Source organism: Lycorma delicatula, chromosome 3, assembly GCF_047948215.1.
Source record: "Lycorma delicatula isolate Av1 chromosome 3, ASM4794821v1, whole genome shotgun sequence".
Taxonomy (NCBI): Eukaryota; Metazoa; Arthropoda; class Insecta; order Hemiptera; family Fulgoridae; genus Lycorma; species Lycorma delicatula.
In genome coordinates, this window is record NC_134457.1 from 77,230,822 (window position 1) to 77,254,011 (window position 23,190).

The 23,190-nt window shown below is 28.6% G+C and overlaps 1 protein-coding gene across 1 annotated transcript in view; it reads right to left on the minus strand.

The window, feature by feature from the left end:
• The window catches only part of LOC142321719 (cell adhesion molecule Dscam2-like), a 187,715-nt gene that overhangs the window by 37,594 nt on the left and 126,931 nt on the right, over positions 1-23,190 (minus strand). The window contains exons 11-17 of the mRNA XM_075360021.1: positions 22,243-22,521; positions 18,045-18,335; positions 16,297-16,367; positions 12,436-12,664; positions 6,280-6,426; positions 5,087-5,245; positions 202-332 (exon numbers count right to left, since the gene is read on the minus strand). Coding sequence (XP_075216136.1) covers positions 202-332; positions 5,087-5,245; positions 6,280-6,426; positions 12,436-12,664; positions 16,297-16,367; positions 18,045-18,335; positions 22,243-22,521 — 1,307 coding nt within the window. The remainder of the gene's footprint in view (positions 1-201; positions 333-5,086; positions 5,246-6,279; positions 6,427-12,435; positions 12,665-16,296; positions 16,368-18,044; positions 18,336-22,242; positions 22,522-23,190) is intronic.

A 23,190-nucleotide genomic window follows, 5' to 3' on the forward strand; every position in this document is an offset into this window, starting at 1 on the left:
AGAGCTGACATTCTGAAATTAACAAAATTGATTATGTTTAGATTAATTATGATTAACAGCTGTTTAAACATGTTCCCAAGGTTGCCAACTTAACCCTAAAAAAGTTTCATTGTTACTGAATGAACAGTTTTTTTCTATATCAGTTTGTCTTGTTATTTATTGAATGTGCCTCATAGATATAATACAACACATTTTCCTTACCTTACTTGGATGTTTAATGTAGACATTATACTTCAAAATTATACCATTTGGTTCAGAAGGTCTTGTCCAAGTAACCAGAACACTTTCTGAGGTCATTATTAAGGCTTTAATTTGATCTGGTACTCCTGGAACTGAAAAAAAACCTTTTTGGTAGTCTGTATCACCGTGTATTCTAATATTTCTTACAGAAAAATCTTATCAAACTAACTAACAGGCCTAAATAATAGTAATTATGTATCTGAAGCTGCATATAGAATTTATAACTATTCAGCAAATTAGAATGATGGGTATAACTTTTGATTGAAAAAATCATTTAAGTTATTTGATTGTCTTTTATATTAATATAAAAATAGTTTACTTTAATTAATTATACACAATTGAAAGACAAAAATATCTAACAGCACTTAAAAACATGATTGTCATTCCTCTACCATGTTCAAACTCTAAGGCAAGCAACATCTCTTTTGAAGAGAAAGATTTTGATTTAGTGCTCACACAAACAAATTATGTATTCTAATAAATTCCCCAAAAAACAAAATTATGATTTTAACCATGAAAATAATAAATTTTAGTAGTCTTTTATTTTCTGATATTTTTTTAAACTTATTATTTACTATTTCCCTGGCTGAGTGGAGATTAATGAATTTTTTCTCATAGATAGGGGGATATATATATATATATATTATAAAATGATTTATACTATATATTTCTCTTTCTTATGGTTGTGATATCTGTAAAGCATCTTAGGTACAAGTGGCACTATTCAGAGCTTCTTTCTTTAAAAAAATGATATTCATTATACAGCCAGGTTCTAGGGTAAACAGAGTAACATCATTTCCAATTTTGTTGCTTGGCTTGTGATATGCAGTTGAGTTTAGGTTCAAATCCTAGTAAAGATAGTTTTACTTTTATATGAATTTGAATACTACACTGTGGATACCAGTGTTCTTTGATGGTTGGGTTTTAATTAACTACACTTCTCAGGAGTGATCGACCTGAGACTGTACAGGACTACACTTCATTCATATTCATACAAATCATCATCATCCTCTGAAGTAATACCTTACAGTGATTCCAGAGGGTAAACAGAAAAAAAGGGGCTTGTGATATGTAACATTATTTGATTCAGCAAAGAATGCAACAGGAAACTATTCACGTTTCACTTTCTTAGTAAGTATGGCATTACATGCTAGTTGTTCTTCAAGAGTGGCTATGCCATATTATATATATATATATATATATATATATATTATTTTATAATATTTTTTTAGCCTCCGCAAAGTAAATTGGAGAACACTCTTACCTTTACTTTTTTATGTTTCAAACATTTTCATTAATAATAGAATTTCAATAATAGAAAACAAATTAATAAAAACAGGCTAAGATCAAAAATTTATAAATAATATTATAACAATAATTAGAAATATATGTTAGCAAAATTATTTTGAATTTAATGGAATCTGTTATACAAATGTTTTACTCATGGAATTTCCCTATGTGCTGTTATGTTGGAAATTTATTTGCAGGAATTTGAGAGTAGAATAGTCTATAGCATAAATCACATACATAAAATTTTATTATGGGTCAGATACGTGGATATTTTAGTTATATATGAACCAGTCATAAAAATGAACATGAAGTAATTTTAAATAAATTAAATTCGTATCATAAAACATTAAATTTTACAAATGAAATGGAACATAATAGAAAAATAAATTATTTATACTTAAATATTAAAATAAATTAAAAACATAAAATAATAACTGGGGTATATAAAACACCTACCTCACATAAAATCATTATAAATAAGAATTCTAATCATCCTTGGTCCCAAAAAAATAAAATTTTTAAAAACATGATAAATAGAGCATAAAATACATAAACGATAAACAGGAATTGTATAATGAAGAAACAATATAAAAAATGTAGCTATAAAAAAGGATATCATATGTCATTGATTGATAATATATATAAAAAATATAATCCAAAATTTTTCAATAACACAAACATTACTACATTAATACCTATAAATAAGAATAAAAATAGTAAAAATATTTATGTAAAGTACTCTTATATAAATAAAATTATAGAAAACTTGATTGATGCATATAATGATAAAAAATATAAGCCTGCTTATAAACCTAATTCATATAATAAAACATTTAAAATATTATAATAATAAAAAATAAAAAATTAATATGATTCTTCCGATATTTATAAAATGAACTGCAACAATTGCAAAAAGATATATATTGGTAAAATAAATAAGTCCTTTAAAGATAGATTTAATGAACTTCTTTGATCATTTAAAAATATAAAAATAAGTTTCTCAAATTTAGCCGATCATTTAAATAAATAATAATCATAACTAAATTGGAAAATAATTTAGAAATAATCGAAAGAGTAAATCTTGAACATGAAAATAGTAATAAAAAAATAATTATTTTAGAAAAATTGTAATATATATATATATATATATAAAGGTAAATTCAGCCTTGTAAACCTGCAAACAGAATTTGATGGGGACATTCTTACTAAATTAAGTTGGCATACAAAGATAATATATTGAAAAATTAATAGTTATTGCAATACGTTTTCATTCTCTTGACTGAAGAAATATTTATTCTGAATTTTTAAAATGTTTTTAAATTTTATTAATGATAATTTTTATGAAATAAAAGTAAGAAGATAAAATTTAATGTGTAAATGTAAACGAGTGAAGAATTATTAAAAAAATATCACTGAAGATGGACTAAGGCCCAAAAACTTTTGAACGTAAAAAAAGTAAAGGTAGAAGTGTTCTCTAATTCTATACTTTGTGGAGGTTAAAAAATTGTATTATTTATTATGTATAGTTATTTAACATACAGAGGAAAAAGAAAAAATGAACTATAAAAAAATTATTCTAAATAAAATAATAATAAAGAGAACTGGAAGAAAACCTTGATATCAGAGGATATATTGCAGCTGATGGATGAACATAGAAAGTATAAGAATGCTAGTAATGTAGAAGGTAAAAGGAACTATTGACAGTTAAGAAATACTATAAACAGGAAGTGCAAATTAGCAAAAGAAAAGTAGATTAAAGAAGTGGAAAGAGAATTGATCATTGGTAAAACAGACGGAGCATACACGAAAGTTAAGGAGAATTTGTGGTATAAGTTAAAATCTAATAATATGTTAAGTAAAGATGGTACATTGATTTAAATATGAAAGAAAAGAGATTGGCAGGTGGCTGGAATATATTGAAGAGTGTACGGAGGAAATGAATTAGAAACTGATGTTATAGAGGAAGAAGAGGAAGTTGAAGAGGATGAAAGAGGAAATACAATACTGAGATCTGAAATTAATAGAATATTAAAGGATTTGAATGACAGAAAGGCTCCTGAGATTGACGGGATACCTGTACAATTATTACACAGTGCAGGTGAGTGAAGTGATAGATTATACAAATTGGTTTGTTATTTACGATAAAGGGGAAGTTCTGTCAGACTTCAAAAAGTGAGTCATAGTCATGATAACAGTACGAGCAGATAAATGTGAAGAACACAGAACAATTAGCTTAACTACTTGTGCATCAAAAATCTTTACTAGAATTCTGTACAGAAGAACCGAGAGGAAAGTGGAAGAAGTGTTAGGAGAAGACCAATTTGGTCTCAGGAAAAGTATAGGGACAAGGGAAGCAATTTTATTGCTCAGATTAATAATAGAAAGAAGATTAAAGAAAAACAAACCAACGTCCATGGCATTTATAGACTTAGAAAAGGCTTTGATAACATAGATGGGAATAAAATATTTAGGGTTCAAGTGTAGAGATAGAAGAATAATTACTAACATTTTCAGGATCCAAACTGCAACAGTAATAATTGAAGAGCAGAAGAAAGAAGCAGTAATAAAACAGGGAGTCCGAGAAGGATGTTCCCTATCACCATTACGTTTTAATCTTTACATAGAATTAGCAGTTAATGATGTTAAAGAACAATTTAGATTCGAAGTAACAGTACAAGGTGAAAAGATAAAGATGCAATGATTTGCTGATGGTATATATAGTATTTCTAGCCAAGAGTAAATAAGATTTAGAAGAAACAATGAATGGCATGGATGAAGTCCTTCACAAGAACTACTGCATGAAAATAAACAAGAACAAAATGAAAGTAATGAAATGTAGTAGAAGTAAAGTAGATGGACCACTGAATATAAAAATAGGACAAGAAAAGACTTTGGAAGTAGAAGGATTTTGTTATTTGGGACGTAAAATTACTAAAGATGGATGAAACAGGAGCGATATATGCCGAATAACTCAGGCAAAATGAGCTTTTAGTCAGGAATATAATTTGCTTATATCAAAAATTAATTTAAACATTAGGAAAGCATTTTTGAAAGTGTATATTAGGAGCGTAACTTTAAATGGAAGTGAAACTTGGATGATCGGAGTACCTGAGAAGAAAAGATTAGAAGCTTTTGAAATGTACTGCTATAGGAGAATGCTAAAAATCAGGTGTGTGGATAAAGTGACAAATGAAGAGGTGTTGCAGCAAATTGATGAAGAAAGGAACATTTGGAAAAAATATAGCTAAAAGAAGAGACAGATTTATAAGCCACTTCCTTAAGGCATCCTGGAGTAGTTGCTTTGTTATTGGAGGGCAAGTAGAAAAATTGGGAAAAATTGTTCAGAGAAGCAACGTTTGGAACATGTAAAACAAACTGTTGGGATCTAGGATGTAGGGGGTATACTGAAATGAAACAACTGGTACTAGATAGGAAATATTGGAGAGCTGCATCAAACCAGTCAAATAATTGAAGACAAAAAAAATATATGTAAATTATTTCAAATATTGATCTACTTTAGCGTAAGTAATTTATAATAATAATAATATACATATACCATCTTCTTCTGTTAGGCAGAATATTGGAGCTGACTGTATGCCTTCACCACCAGTTGTAAAAGCAAGTACTCTAATACTGTAATTGGCAAATTTTGAGAGACCATGTAAATTTGTTTCAAGATTTGTAGTCTTTTTCACTTCTGCATCAGCTAATCTTCCTAAAAAATAATATTCTTTTAAAACTATAATTATTTTAAACATTGAGTTATTAAAAATAAAATAATATAAATATACTTCCATAAATTCAATAATTTCATTATTTAAGCTGGGTAAACTAAAATAATATTATCATAAATTTTCACACATTTCAAGAATATATCTAACAGTGCTTGAAACATTTTTTTGAAACATTTTTTTGAAACAACTTTCTATGTACATATTTTATAAGATGCAGTTCTCTAGTTCAATGGTTATTTACAACTAATACAATGACCCTTCTGGCTAAAAAAAAAAAAAATTTCAATTACAAAAAACTTGCTTTATGTTGCTTTGTTTGACAAGTGATATAGCGCTTTTTTATTATATGTGATTAGATATAGCAAGACCCAATTGAACTTTTGACTTGCTAATCTGTTTTAAGATTATAGAATAGTAAGATAATTATCTGTATCATCCAAAACCAAAGAAACAGTATTACATATTGAGTTTCAGTTTATGCATTTTAAGATATTGGATAACATTTAAGAAAGAAGTTCATTCCAGTCTAAAAATCTTTGTGCACCCTCCTAACCTAAATGATTCTTCCAGTAGAGTTCAATGTCATTAGCATTATTAGCCAAACTAAAATTTTGTCCCTTCAGTTTAGGAACAAATTATATTCGAGGAATAATTGCCCACCAGTAGATTGGTATAATTTATATCTTGGATAAATTAAAAAAAATTAAAGTCCTAATGTGTCATTTTTTGATACAAACTGATAACTTTCTTAGTTTTTAATTGTGCATTGTAAGAAGACATTTAATAACATTTTTATTAAAATATAATCATTATAGTTAATTGCTGTACTTAAAAATAGAACTATCATTACTTTAAACAAAACCTACAAAAAGTTCTAATTGGCAAGAAACACTGTCAGTGAGTGAGTAATGGTTAAGGAGGAATGGGGTCTACAAGACTGTTGTACAAAGTATTACAATAATCATATAATCAGGGGAAAATGTACGTAATAAACTAATTTGGAAATTTTTATTACCAGGTGGAGGATTTACATGCTTGTAGATTACTTTATATCCCTGAAGAATTCCATTATGATGTTCTGGTGCTGGTGGTTCCCACCTTACTCTTAAGCTTTGTGATGATATTGCAGTACAACGAATATCTTGTGGAGCCTCTTCTGGAACTGTAAATGATATAAATATTTTAAAGAGAAGAAAATATCACATGATTACTTTTCTTATATCAATTTACTATTGAAATAAAAGTATAGGTAATAATTAATTAATTTACTATTGAATTAAAGGCATAAGTAATAATGATTTAAATATAAACAATATTAGAGAGAAACAGCAGATTAAAAAAAAAAATATATATATATATATATACACAAAATGTATATATATATATATATATATATATATATACCCACATTGCTAATAATGGCAAGACTTGAACAAGACAGCATTATAATTTATAAATCTTCAATTATAAATATTGTAGAGTTTTGCTATAGTTATTAATATTTATTTTTTCATCTTTCATGAAAAATTATAAACCACTCTTTATTTAAAACAATCAGTTTTTTATATAAAACCTAAACTGGTACTGTTATCACTTTGGCTATCAGCTAATGTTATAAATTAGATATTATCAGATGATCATTTATTTGAGTTATATGTATATGGATGTGATTAACATGCTCAGTGCCAACAATGTATCATTGACACTGTCATGGGTTCGGCAATAGGGCAGATGATGTCATTGTGACGTCCCTTGTTTATGCTTTCTATAAGTGGAAGGGGATCAAGCAGCAATACTTATCAGCAATGATTCATTCACTAGTGCCTCAAGGAAGGTTTGAATTATGTATTCACGGCTTAGTTTACCATTTCCTTCTTAAATAAACATTTTTTTTTCTATGCTACTCAAATTTTTTAACAATTTTTATTTTATTTTAGTTTTTTTTTCAACTTTTTCTATTAGAATTTAATATAAGTTTAACATAGGAGTATTGAATATAAGTTCTTCATTGAAAATCAGCCCAGCAATGATATCAAAAAGGGTAAGTTTATCTTCTGATTGTATTTTTCCACTGATTATTTTAGTATTAATACTAAACAATATTAATATGCAACATTTTTTGCCGCATAACTTCACATAATCACTAGTTATGTACTGTTTTGAAATTTATAAGAAATTAAATTTAAAAAATCAAAAATCGGTCATATAATGACACTGTTCTTATTTTATGTCACATAATCATGTAGATGATTTCAATCTTTGAAAATATTAGTTTTTCTTAATGATTCATCACTTTTACATATTCTTCTTTGAATTCATTTAAATATATATTTATTTATTATTTATAACTTTATTACTTCAACTTTTTATTTAGAAACATAAAGACAACTTTGAGCTGCCAAGCACTTCACGAATAAATAAAAGAGACCTGTCCATACTGCAGAAGAAAGAATCCTGACATTAGAAGAAGTTTTTCATTTCCAAATGAATTCAATATCAAAGGTAATCAACTGGGTGGTAATAGCCATGTAGAAATGGTTGTAACACCTGCTCCAGGTTTATTTAGACGTAGGACACAGTGTATATATTTTTCTAATTTATAATACATTTTTATAATAGTGCACCTCTGACCAATGAATTGTTGGGAAGAAAAACCTATGTAATGTGGACCCTGTAAGCAAACTGTAAAGGAAATTCAGTCCATATTATTAATAAAATAATTTTAAGGGGAGAAATTGAGCAAAGTTACACCAAGAAAAGGTATCTGTGTATTTTAGTGGTTTGGCAAACGCCAGATAATACTGATTTCTTCTCAACACAGTGCACAAGTACAACAGTCAAAATCAGATTTGGAAAAGAAAAAGATAGCCTGAGGCTATTGCAAAATATAACAAAAGTACGGGCAGAATGGATCGAACAGATCAACTTGTCGCTTACTACCCACTGGAAAGAAAAACAGTTCGATGGTAAGAAAAGTTGCTATTCATATATTTCATATGATTATGAATAACGCGTATCTACTGTATAAAACATATAGGCCCAACAAGAAAATGACATTGTTAAAATTTCAGGATGAGTTATTGAAAAATTAATCTGGCCAGAACCAGCAGTTTATAGAGACATTGGAAGATCCAAATTCATATTCCACAGCAAATGGAAAAGAATGACTCTGGTAGAAAACCACAGAGGAAATGCCGAGTGTGTACTAAAAAAAAAGTTATGAGAGAATCCCAATATTATTGTTTGTTATGTCCTTCACAACCAGCTCTTTGCTTTTCTCCATGTTTTGAAATCTACCATGAGTAACATTTAGGTTAGTTTACATTTAGTTTAATTTTTATTGTTATTATTTCCATTTTAATATTGTATTAAATTTACTACTGTTTATGTTATTCCTTTGAACTGTTTTTTCAGTACTGTGCTGTATTATGATTGTATAATAAAATTAATAATTATCAATATTAAAATTTGTTTTTATTTTACATTCCGCCCAGTATAATAATTTACACTCTTGTTTTGTTTATAAAATACATAATATCCTAATATGCTTATATTACTGTAGGTTGCTCAGTATGAATAAAACTAATGAAAATATAACACAATAATTATTTTGTTTGCTTATTTGTCATGTTTTATGAAATAACTCATAACACAAAAATTTATGTTTAAATATAAACAAGCCTATATTTTGATGCAATAAATATTTCATTATTTACAAATAATAGCAGACTGTACAGTGGAAGAATGGAGATGATATTTAGTCAGATATGTGTTAGGTCTGTATTCTGTGGTGGGCGTCATCACTGTGGTATCAACTATTTTGTCAGTTTCCGGCGAAAAAAGCATTACTAAATTAAAACAAATATTGGCACTGTTAAAGGTCTTAAGAAGTGAATTTAAAAAAAATTCAGCCACATTGATCGGTTTCTTGATACCCCACTAGCACTGAATGTGTTAAAAATGGCGATGTTCAGGTGCAGGTGGTTCCCCTCTTATTCAAACTTTGAGATGATATCACAGTTGGATTGAATTGTGTTTATTCATTCTCTGAATGTTTGCACTGCATGTTTGTATATTTCATAATGCTTTGGTGTACTAATTTGTGGTCCTTTTTTGTGTTCAGTGCGTAGCAGTTTATTTTGTTTTTCATTCTAAATTTCTGAGTTGCTTTTTCTCATTAACTTATTTATCATAGAGTATTGTTTGCATTAATGTGAAGTATGTTTTCTAAATTTTATCTTTATTTTAACATTTCTTATGAAATTTATAAACATAAAAATCACGTAATAAACATACCCTAAATAAGCAGACACAATTCACATCCAATTCATGTTGTGGTTACATTGTAAAAAGCACAAGTCTTCTTAATATAAAAAAAACCACCAGTCAGATAATGCTTGGGCAAGAGCAACACTTACCAAAGATAACCCGAAGAATAACTAACAGAATTATGACATGAAAAAAAAATTCAAAACTTTAATAAATTTGGTTTTGCTTGTTATTTAAAATGTCAATAATTTAAATGAGGTGCCACCCTGCAGCAAGGGCAAACTTGACAATGTCAATTTTTTAAAAATATTTAATAGAAAAAAAAGGTGTGAACTCTAATGGAAATGTTATTTTTGTTGAGTTCACCCTGGTTCTTCTGAAAAATAATTGTGTGAAGTAAACAAGGAAATTTTAGAGGATAAGGAAGGTCTGAATAGGAATCCGAGGAAGAAGGGCAAACTCGGCTACTATTTGACTTTGATGTACTGCACAGCTACTGGTTCTTTATGTTAAGTTCATTGTTGCACAACTAAATGCTAAATGGTAGAGAAATTTTTGCCTCAGAATAAGTTCACCTTTGCTACTCTGTTGTCATCTAATTCTTCAAATGAGATTTTCTTAAAAATCTCTTTTGTTGAGTTGTCCTTGATGCATGGAGTGCCTTAAATAACGGGTGTTTCAAAAAGGACGCAACCTTAAGATTAAGAAGGTAGAAGTCATACATAGGTAATTTTTATTTTCCCCTACACGACATTTGGCAACAGCATCTCAAGGTTAGCAGCTTGTTAACAGTTGAAAGGTCCTTATGTACTAGTGCTATATCAGTATAAATTCATCTCTATTTTGTTAACTGTGTCATTTTTCAAGGATGAATGTGTATTTATTATTGAGACTTATTGTGCGTATAAAGCTTAAGGAAGAGTGAAAGACGAGTTTTGGGTAAAATTTTCCAATGCTTCAATTCCTAATAAGTTGACAATATCGCGTTTGATTAATAAATTTTATGAGACTGGGAATGTATATGATTGGAAAGCATAGGTTGACAATCACTGTTAACAGTAGAAGTTCTGGAGGATGTGAAAGAATGTTCGACTTGCTCACCCAGAAAATTGCTCAGAAAGTTATCTTCACAGGCTGGGTTTTCACTATCTTCAAGCTTTCAGGGCTACCAAAAAATTACAATTACATGCTTATTGCATCGGTGTCATTGAAGAACTGAAAGTAGCAGACGATGGAAAACGTTTACAGTATTGTTGTTGGTTTCATTCCATGTTGATGACAATGGTATTGAAATTTTGGATCATGTTTATTTCAGCGACAAGGCGTGGTTTCACCTGGATGACTACATTAAGAGCCAAAACTGCAGAATATGGCGTGCTGAAAATTCTCACTCATTTCATGAACAATCATTACACACATGTAAAATTGGTGTTTGGTGTGCGATCTCCTGGCATTGTGTAATAGGGCCTTTATATTTTGACAAATCTGTAGATGGTGTGGTTTATCGCAACTTAACTGAACAGCTTATTGCCATGTTAGATTTACACGAACGAGAATGTTGGTTGGTTCCAGCTGGATAATGCAATATGTCATACTGCTAATCAAATGCTGGATATGTTACGGGAAATTTTTGGCCATCATTTGGTAACAAAAGGGTTGTGGCCTCGAAGATTCCCACATATTACACCACCAGCAGACTTTTTCCTTTGGGTCTATTTAAAAAGAGTAGTTTTTAAAAACAATCCTCATACACTTGAATAGAAGGCTAACATTGTATGTGAGATTTCAAACATCACTGAACAAACATTATGAAAAGTGGCTGCAAATGTTATGAAACATGTACGAACCTGCATCGGGATCACAGGAAATAATTTTGAACATCTATTGTAAAGGTTATTAAAGGTAATTTGAATATTGTTGTATAAGTATTGTATTAACATTAATATTTTTGTAATAAATTCATGTTGTCAAACAAAGAGATTGCATTCTTTTTGAAACAACCATTAGTTTTCATTGCCAATCATCATAAACAAAAATACAGCAAAAAAAAAACAAAATTCTATTCACTCAAAAACTGAATTATAACCACCTACATTATTAAACATTTAACAAAAAAAAAATATATTAATTTTAAATCTCTACATAAATGAACAATAAATAATAAGAATTTTAATTTGTTATTTAACTTCAAAACTCCTAAGTAATAATTAAATTTGTAAACTGGAATAAACACAAATCAAATTTACTTTCTCTTTGTATGGCTGGCTGCCTTAGTAGTGGAAAGAAGCACAAATGGGGGAAAGCATAAAGAGTAGTTATCACTCAAACCATAAAGGTCACAGAAACATTTTTAATTCTAATTGTTACCAACTGAATTTGAGTTTTTCTTTTTTATAGGAATGTTTACATGTATCTCTGTTAGTTAAAATTACTTTTTCTGTTACTTTTTATTTTCTAATGAATCTCTACAAAGACAGATAGATTATCAAACTAATCTAAAAGGTTTGCCATACTGGTTTTAATATTTATTTTTTTAAAGGAAAATGTTTTTCTCCTGAATTTTTTATCCATATCTATTAGCTTTCAGTACCAAAACTACGTACTTGAATAAACAACCAATAAACAAGCTTTTTCATGTAACTTAAAAAATTATAATGTTTTAGTAGCTGCTCAAGAATGCTTTCAGTTAATTATGTTATGTTTTTGGTTAATATTATAGTTCAATGTATACAGACACTTTATCGATAAAAAAATCTTTCCAAACTCTCAGCCTCTAAATAACAGTTTTAAAACTGTCTGCATTAAAACTTTCAGATATAAACTTAATTTATTGAAAAAATGATTTCTTAAAATATGGTATTAGTAAATAAAAATGAAACAAAATGAATACTCATTTACCTACCACCCTCTAGAGTGGTCGCAATGAGAGGGGTGGATGAAGGTCCTGGTCCCACTTGATTGAAGGCACGTACAGTTACTTCATATCTAGCATAATTTCGTAACCCATTCAGTGTTACTTCATGTCTATGAGAACCTCGAACAGTGCGAACTTCAGGGGTACCTCTTGTCACTTCTCTGTAGGCTATTTGATAACCTATAATCTCATCTTTAGGGGTACTTAATGATGATGGCTAAGTAACAAAAAAAAATTATCATTACAAACAATTAATCAGCTAGCAATCAACATTGTATTTTTTGTTAGTATTACTATAGATGAACAGCACTGGCAGCTGATGTGTGATACATAGAATAAAGGTTCAACTCAAATATATAGCGATCTATAACAGGATATACATGTCCATAATTATACTGCAACTAAATTCCACTTAATGGTGAAAACAGGTGAAAAATGATAGAGGATTTGGAAAGATCATTTAAAAATATGGTTAATGGTAAGATATATTTGAGAAGAAATAATCTTTGAACATAGCAAACCAACCAACCAACCACCAATCACCAATCACTAATGTAACTATTATAAATAGTGCGTATATTTATATATTTTATAAATATTTATGTTACAAAATATATATATATATATAATTGTATTAAACATGTTTCCTACCATGCTGCAATATTAATAAATAACAAAAATCACCTGTAAATGTTCGAAAAGAGCAAGACTAAAATAAATTTTCTAATTTATATATGTTTTTCAAATTCATGAATTCATCATTTGTAAAATACTGTATCAGGTAATAAATTACCATTTTTACATGTATAAACCAACAGTGTCATAGTCAATTCAAGTTTACCAGTATAGCATCTCATAATTAATGATGAATCCATGGAATTGAAAAGTTTATTATATAAATCGGCAAATTTATGTTAATTATAAATATATAAATAAATGCACACACACACACAAAATATACAGACACTGGAAAATGGAAGCTTAAAAATAGCTTACAAGTCTATAGAAAGCAGAAGGGTGCTGTGGAAAAACTAGTATAAGATATTTTGTATAATAATTTGAACAGAATATTAAGATAGGAGTAATAGTAAATAAATTTTAGCACAAATAAGTTTAATGCCATTTTGATCAACTACTATTTATTCAGAAACAACGTACTGATGCCCAGCTATAGTAATTATGATGGATGGTAATGACTTTTTTAATGTGTAAAAAATTTTGTACCTGGTCAGAACTCGAATCTGGAATCTCCAGATGAACCTACATTAACAATCTACAGTATAATCAATTTATGAAATGAGAAAGTGCAAACCTTGAAAATAAATCCAAAATTTTAAGTCTTCATCCTTAAACATTTCCAAAAATACACAAACCTTACATTTGTCTAAACATTTGCCTTGTGAAACATTATTTTCAACAAGTTTCTTCTCATGAACTTGCCTGACACATGGTCAGTACTGTCAGAAAACACGTAAATATAAATACTAACACATACATAAAAACCCAGCAAACACCTTATAAACAAGATAAAAATCAACATAGATCATACTCAAAATTAGCATCAATTGATATAACAACCTATAAATTAGACATTCCCCATTCTTAAAAACAAACAAAATACAATAAAGTAGGAGAAGAATCTAACTCGGAAATAATAAACACTTTCAAATGATTACAAAACATCTTTACATTTCAAATTAAGTATTACAGAACTTCTGATGTCCTTCCTCTGGTCTCATCTATTTTCATCGAAGTGAAAATTCTGTAGAAATAAAAATACAGATATATGAGTTCTGATCAAAAAGTAGGCTTCTTCCAAGTTGAAACACTTCTCTCAGCAGTTTTTCCATTGTTGAAAATATTTTTTGATTATCACAGTGAATTAACCAGTCATCAGGATCTAATGTCAACTCATAGGTGATTGAGAAAAATCAGGTAGTAGCCCTTGTTGACAGTTTTACATTCTGAAGCATATTAATCATGAATTACGCTCTGGTTGATTGAATAGAATAGTCAAAATGAACTTCACACTTCAGCTGGGAAGACAGTCAAAAATTGAGAGTTGACTGGGAATTGAATTGATTGTGTTTATGTCTCATGATCAAAAAATCTGTAAACCGTAATCTCATCTCTGTTATGATTTTCTTTATGGCATTGTTTCAGGACAGCATGTCATGTTCTACACATAGACAGCAATCCTTTTGGTCAAGAGTATGGGGTCATTATTAATTTAATAGCAACAGTGTGCAAGCAAAGATTTCATTAGATTGAACCAAACAAGATTCTTTTTTCACTTTCAATCTCTTTATTTGTAATTCTATGATCATTAACCATTGAACTTTCTTGATTTTATCTGGATTTCAGTGATTAAAGGTATGCCAGATCATTTTTTTCTTTCAACTGAGGTTCAATCCTTTTTCAAAAATTAAACCCTCTCTTTAATACGTCTAGCACTGAAGATTCATAACCAAAAACTCTTTTTTATCTTTTCAATTGTATCTCACTATACCACTGAGTTTCAGACAAAATCTAACCCATACTACTCCTCATCTTATATTACTAATTGAAAAAAGTTGAGGTCTGATAGTTTTTCATCAGATCTCTTGCAGTACAAAAAATATATCATGCTAAGAATTATAAATAAAGACTTGAAAAATAATTCAGAAATTAAAAAATTTGTATGTACTGTAACCTGATATATATTTATAAGAATTATTTCATCAAATAAACACAACGGTCCTGAATTATATAAATTGAACTGCTCTGTTTGCACTAAGTTCTACCTGATCAAATGGGAAACTTCAACAAAAATGCACTGAGCATCTAAAAAGCCCTCATAGGGTCATAGAGACAACATTTGCTAACCACCTAATAGATTCAAATCACAGTTCTATTGAAATTAAAAACAATCTTGACATTTTACACATACACTTGAACCTTAGAAAATATACAAAATACACCCAACAAACAGACACAATGCAAATCCAACATAAATCAAGAGCAACCTAAAATAAGAACAGCAGCACCAATTACTGAAGGTAATTTATAATAATAAATTGTTATATGAGATAAGTCACTATCTTAAAATCATTGCATTTAATAACTTTTCTCCAGTTTGATATTTAAAAAAGTTAATCATTTTAAATAAATTTGAGAATTGCATATGGCTAATGAAAATATATGGCAAGAAATGAAAATTTTTGATATTGATTGTAAATTAACTAGAAAATTCTGAACAAATTTAGCAATTCTTCAAAGTGACTAAAGTACTGACTGATAGACTGATGCCATGTAAAAAAATTCATCACGAAGAAGACATCTACAAATAGGAAAATGAAATTGAATGGTTGGACATACTGACTCTTTTACATAATTTATGACAACACAATAGTCCTCAAGACATTCCAAAGAAACAATAAGTACGAACCAGTAATTTTTTATTACCAGTAGTGTAAAATTTAAATTTGTAGCTCAAACATAGGTGTTAACTGGCAAAATCAATCGACTGTTTTATAACATTAAATTAATTTGAATATTAATAAAGAAAAATCATATTTATTTCCTATTATATACATAATTATTTATTTATTATTTAAGTATCTTGAGATAATAGACAAATTTACAGTCATTCATAATGGTAAAAGAAAAGTTTTTTCCATTATAAATGCCGAGTCAGACCAGAATTCAAATTCAGAATTGTTCATAAAAAAGATAGAGATGATTTTTCTTCATCACACTACCTGGATATATATTATCACATAAATTTAGTATTTTAAACATACAATATATGACATAAGCATAAAAGTTTTTCTAATTTAATTAGATGCTTTATAGGAAAAAATTACTTACTTTCCACTTCACTAACAAAGATTCAGGGTCATTTGCTTCTGCTACAATGTCTTCAGGTGCATTACTTGGTGCTTAAAAAAAAAATTAAATTAAATTTTCTTAATAATTAATACAAAATATGTATGTAAACATAAATTATTTTTTTAATAAAAAAGTGAGCTGCACAACATATTATTGAAATTCTCAAGAACCATTTTCAGGAAATAAAAATGTATAACTTGATGAATATTTTAACTATTACACAATTATAATCAACAGATACAAAGATATTAGTAAAAATAAATATATAGATAATATAAAAATGAAACATAAAAGAAAGATAATTAAACATAACACAAAGTTAATCAATAAAAAAAACATTTTACTGGTATAAAGCCATTTATATAAATGGCTTTATACCAAATATTACTTAATATTACTCCCTCCTCTATTTAAGTAATGTATAAAAAATTAAAAAATGTCATTTAAAAGGTTAGTTCACTTAGGTTTTAGGTGTTTCATAAAAAAAGTTTTGAAAATGAGTTAAAAGTTGCTTAATGAGGGAAATTTAAAGTTCAAAATGAGTTATTTTTCTTGTGTAAGTAGTTAAAAAATGTATACTAATTTGAGAAAGTCAAAAAATATTACAGCTTTGTTTTATTATACTTGCTGAGATCAATGTACAACTACATTTTTACAAAAATTCTGACAAAATCTTCTTTCAACCTGTTTATACAGGCAAAACTTTTCTATTTAATATGAATAAGTAAGTGATATTAACATACTTGAATAGTGATATATAATACTACAAATGGGTGTCTTGCTAAAAAAAAAAATAAAAAAAAATTAATTTCTATTTTTATAAAAATTGGTAGAAATAGCATTTTTGTAATATTTTATTATATTAATAATTTCATAATAAATTTCATAATTTATTTATTTTTACAATTTTTTTTCCATTCCTTTTGTGCTAATTTATTTAAAGGGTCATTTTTACTTCCTTGTACAAAGTAATGGAAGTATTGTGATCGTGGACAAATTTTGATTTTCAGATTTTCACAGAAATATTTGTTTCAGTGTGACGTCTGTACGTTGTATGTACGCATCTCGCATAACTCAAAAAGAATTAGCCGTAGAGTGTTAAAATTTTATATTTAGGACTGCTGCAATATCTAGTTGTGCACCTCCCCTTTTGATTGCATCGACTGGGCCAAAAATGTGTATACAGTCAGACCTCTAAATAAATTTGGATTTTGGACTTTTTCTTAGCTGAAGTAATAAGTCGTCATCAAGAGCTTTTCATCGATATATCATAAGTGGTACTTATTTTCATTGGTTCCAGAGCTATAGCCAAATAAAATTTTAATTAATGAGATATTTTGATCTTCCAAGGGGAAGACACATGGTTCGAATCAGATTTCATATACATATATTTTTTTTAACTCTTTTTTTTTTAATTTACATATATTAATTTATTAATAATTATTCCAATTTTTTTTGGTTTTTTTTGCAAATTTCCTCTATTGTAAAAAAAGTTTTAACAATAAATAATAATTCAATAATGACAATACAAAAAAAAGAGAAGTTATTTGAAATAAAATTTTATGTACTTTTCATTTTAATCCAAACATTTTTACAATTAGACATAAATAATTATTACTAAATCAATATATTTAAATTACAAAAAAATTTAAATAAGAATTACAAAGAAATTAAGTAACACTTAGAAATCCATTATGAAGAGTAATAAGCATCCAGTTTACTGATACCTTCTTGTAGGGTGACAGCATGAGTTGTATGACTTGGTATGCCAGGCCCAACTTCATTGATAGCAATTAAACGAAGGGTGTAAACAGTAGCTGGTGAAAGTGCATTAAGACGAGTTGAATGAATATTTCCACTAACTGTAACATTATTCCATGTTGGGGCTGAATCTTCTTGGAATTGTACAACATACTGTGTAGTCGGTGAATGACTTGGAGAAGGTGGAGCCCACCTCATACTTAACCAACGACTTCCTACTTCCACTACTTCCACACGAGTTGGGGCTTCAGGAGGTTCTGTAAATATAAAAAAATTCAGTTGTTACTCTCCATGATTAAAAATTTTGTTTGTATAGTTATTTAAATTTTAATTGGATTAGATTTAAATGAGCAAAGATATCTGTTAGCAAACGAAGTAAATTTATTAAAATAGATTTTTTTAATTGTGTAATTATTCTGATAATCTCCAATAAAGTTAAGTCAAATTCAAAAGTTTATTCCAAAGCTATACAACAGAATATTTAGGTTCTAAAGTCTAATAATTTAAATATAAAAAAATAGAACTTAAGTCTAAGGATAATAAAATATCTTTTCATTAATTTCAATTAATTGACTGGAAAAAATGTTCATGAATAGGCATTTAGAAGAACTATAATAACAGTATTGTAAAATTACTACTTTTTGGAAAGCCTGTGCTGAATCATAAGTTCACTAATATTCACCCAACTTATATTCAACCTGTATATATGAGGGACGTTCAATAATTAACGAGACAAATTGATGTAGAAAAAAGATTGTTCATTCAATAATAATTTAACTTTCTGAGGGTCAAGTTGGCAACCTTGGGAACACATTTAAGCTGCCTTATCATAATTGATCTAAACAAAACCACTTTTGTTGATTTCAGAATGTCAGCTTTGCTTGAAATGTGTACACTAGAAGAGCAACGTTCACTGATAAAATATTTGCTATCAAAAGGTGTGAAACCGACAGAAATTTACTCAAGGATTTTGAAACAGTATGATGGGAATTGTTTAAACCACAGTAACATGTATAAGTGGGTGGAATAGTTTAATTCAGCCAGAACAAGTGGTACTGATCTCCATTGCTCTGGAAGACCAGTTGAAGTTTTGTACTGCACAGCTACTGGTTCTTTATGTCAAGTTCATTGATGCACAACTGATCATTTGCTAAATGGTAGAGAAATTTTTGCCTCAGAACAAGTTCACCTTTGCTACTCTGTTGTCATCTAATTCTTCAAATGAGATTTTCTCAAAAATCTCTTTTGTTGAATTATCCTTGTTGCATGGAGTGCCTTAAATAACGGGTGTTTCAAAAAGGACGCAACCCTAAGATTAAGAAGGTAGAAGTCATGCATAGGTAATTTTTATTTCTCCCTACACATCATTTGGCAACAGCGTCTCAAGGTTAGCACCTTGTTAACAGTTGAAGTTTATTCTAAGTGGGTGGAATAGTTTAATTCAGCCAGAACAAGTGAGACTGATCTCCATTGCTCTGGAAGACCAGTTGAAGTTTTGACTACCATACTGAAAAATTGTATAAATGATGACAGTCATTTATGACAATAACAGTTCTGTACAATGACAGTCATTGTACAGAATACAAAATTGTATTCATGAAGACAGGCGAGTCAAAATTTCTCAATTTGGTACTTTGTGTAATATTAGTTTTGGAACCGCATATTTAATCATTCATGACCTGCTGCATTACTGCAAAACTTGTTCGAGATGGGTTCCGAGATAGTTAATTCAAGCTCATAAAGACACCTGGACTCGCATTTCTTATGAACTAAAATAATGGTTTGAAACATAAGAAACGTGGATACACCATTTTTAGCCCGAATCCAACTGGCAACGTCTTGAGTGGAAACATCTGCATTCACCCACAAAAAAAATTTAAATATCACTCGTCAGCCGGTAAAGTGATGTTGACAGTCTTCTGGGACTTGCAAGGCCCAATTTTTAATGACTATTTAGAAGAAGAAAAATGTACCATGAACAGTGAATACTATTCTAACAAGCATCAACAGAAAGTGAGACCCACAGTAAGGTGAAAACATCAGGGCACTCTCTCTGAAAGTATGATTCTCTTGCATGACAACATGCCCCCCCACACTGCTCAGAGAACCGGAGAAATACTTAAGAAGTTGGATTGGGAGGTATTTCCACATCCTTCTTACAGACCAGATCTCCCACTATCAAATTTTCATTTATTGGGCCAGCTCAAAGCCATTTTATATGGCAAGATGTTTGATGACAACAAAGTGGTAAAGAAACTGGTACACAAATGGTTGAAACAGCCAGGTTCACCTCTACACTGGGGGAATCAGGAAGCTCACAGAACAGTGGGGCAAGTGTCTAAAGTTACTGGAGACTATGTTGAAAAATAGTGTAAGTCTCATTGTCATTGAATAAATAATTTTTTCTCTATATCACTTTATCTCCTTAATTATTGAACATCCCTCGTAATGTATGGTGTGTTAGTTTTTTTAGTTTCCTTTAAAAAATATAACTTACAAAATGTCAACATATCTGGTAAAATATTCAGCACCAAAAAAAAGAAGCTGACAGTCATTTTGAAAGAATTTGTAAAAAAAAAACTGTAATATCCTACTTGATCATAAAAATTAGTTGCACTAATAAAAAAAAACAAAAAAAAAAAAAAAAAAAAAACAGCCAAGATAACTTTTTTGCCAACTTTCTACATTCTTGTTGATTAATGATCCTAATGAAATAATACAGATGTAAAGTATTTTTTCTTATTTTAGATTTTACCAAAAATAATCAGTAATAGTGAATAATAAGAATTCTTGTAATCTCTTATGATCTGGATAAGAAATTAGCAATATACATGATTCACCAAAGTTTGCATTAGTTTGGTAATTATTTTTTCTTTTCACTAGCACAACTAAAATCATGCTTTTCCTCATTATGTTATTGTACTTCAGCCAATTATTAAGTTAATTATTATCATTTCAAATATGATTCTAATGAAAAAAAGAATAATGAATAATTAATTTCCACAGAAGAGTGTTAGCATCTCTGTTTTTTGTCTAAAAAGTTCAAATTTTGAAACATCAAGCTTGGCATTTCTACATTCAATTTAAATTTCCATACTTTATCTCTTTATATTGCAAATTGTGTTAGAAAGGACAACTAGCTGAAAAAATTCAAACCAAATCTCTTGAGGCCAACTGGATAAAAACTGACAAACAGAAATGAAAATCAAAATATTTCAGGTCATAATTGTTTTTTTGAGAGTTAAATAAAAATTCTAAAAGAACAAATTAAAGATTTAATTGTTCAAATAAATGATTTTTTTTAAATACATTTTTTTATGATTTAATTTTTCACATCACTTGAAGTTTGGGCATGGAAATATGGTTAGAGATATTTTAACTTGAATAAAATGTAACGTGTTATTGAATTTGAACTGGACATTTTTCAGGTAAAAGGAAAAGATTCTATCAGTCTCTCACAGAGTGGCAATATAGTTTTTTTATTTTGTAATTCTTTTTTTCCATTTTGAAAATATTTTTTTTTCTGAATTTTTACACTTGTTTTCTGACATTCATTAGCAAAATATGAACCATCTTTTTTATTTTAGAAGATCAGTCTTTGGATCACAATTGCAAAAAAATTCAGGATGTTTTAAACTGTTGTACCTGTTACAGTTTTAATCTTCTAGAATATGGAAAAGTATTCTTTAAAATGCAGACAGATGACAAATTATTATATTTACCTGAATTTTAAACAACACCAAAAAGTGTGGCAGTTAATTTAAACAGAGCTCAATTTACTACAGCAAGAACATCTTTAGATTTAAGCATACAAATAAAGAATAATGATTTAATGATGACAACTAATAATTTAAGTATACAAATTACTAGCCTACAAATAATTAACAATATTTACAATGATACTAACCTGATCATCAGCTAAAATTATCAAGTTAAAAACAGTATCTATATATCATAATAAATTAATAAACCAGTGGATGTTATAAAAAAAAAGGAATTTCCAGTAACACTTTTTAATACACAAGAGCTGTAATATCTTTTATTTTTCATTATTGTAGCTGAATGTGTAGAAGATGTACATGTATGCATGCTTTGCATACATATATTTGTGCTTGCTAAGTAAACGACATTGTATTTTCACTTGAAAGTTAAGTTTTTAATTACCTCTGACAGTGAGATGAATAACCATATTATCTTGTCCAAACTGATTACTAGCGATACAATAATATGCTCCAGCATCTCGTCTAGATAATGAACGCAAATGAATTTCTGATGCTAAGCCACTAGATGTGTGACGAGAATGTGCAGGAGGTAACTGAAGAGGAGGTGCTGAACTCCATGTTACTCTTAATGGCAAATCACCTTCAGCTTCACAGATTAATATTATATCTTCCCCAGCTATTCCACTTTGATTCATAATACGTGATTTGAAATATGCAGGAACTATAAAAACAAATAATTAAAAAATTGCATTCTAATAAATAAGCATACTTGCTAATTTTCTTATATAATAAACATTTTGTTTGTTATAATATGAATAACTTACAGTTTCTTTTATGATTAACTGGTGCACAAATGTTAAGCATAAGTTTGATTCAGAAACTGATTATTTATGAACTGTAGAAGGTAGATGCCGTCTTTTGAAACAGTTTCAGTTACATCCTAATCACTCCTTTCTCTTTGAAGATTTTTTAACTTAGCAGTGAAATATGAAATATGAGATATGATGATCTACATATATGTAGAAATAAAGAATAAATTCCTTAGTCAACAACCACAAATATCCTGAAATTTATTGTTAATAGTTTAAAAGAACAGTAATGAGTCTAGAAGAGTTTTAAATGGATTATGAATTGGTATGGATTATGAATTGAATGAAAACTAAAAAATAAACATTACTTTCTGACAATTAAAATTACATCAAGTAATGTCACAATAATAAGAGGAAATCCCTTAATTATTCATTAGAGCACAACACAAACTGAAATGAAACTTAATTACAAGGAAAATTTAGAAATCATCATTCATGAGAGAATTATTTCTATCAAATAAAACATCTTATTTAGTCATTATAACATTTTTGTCTTCATGTTTCCTTTTATTATGTAAAGG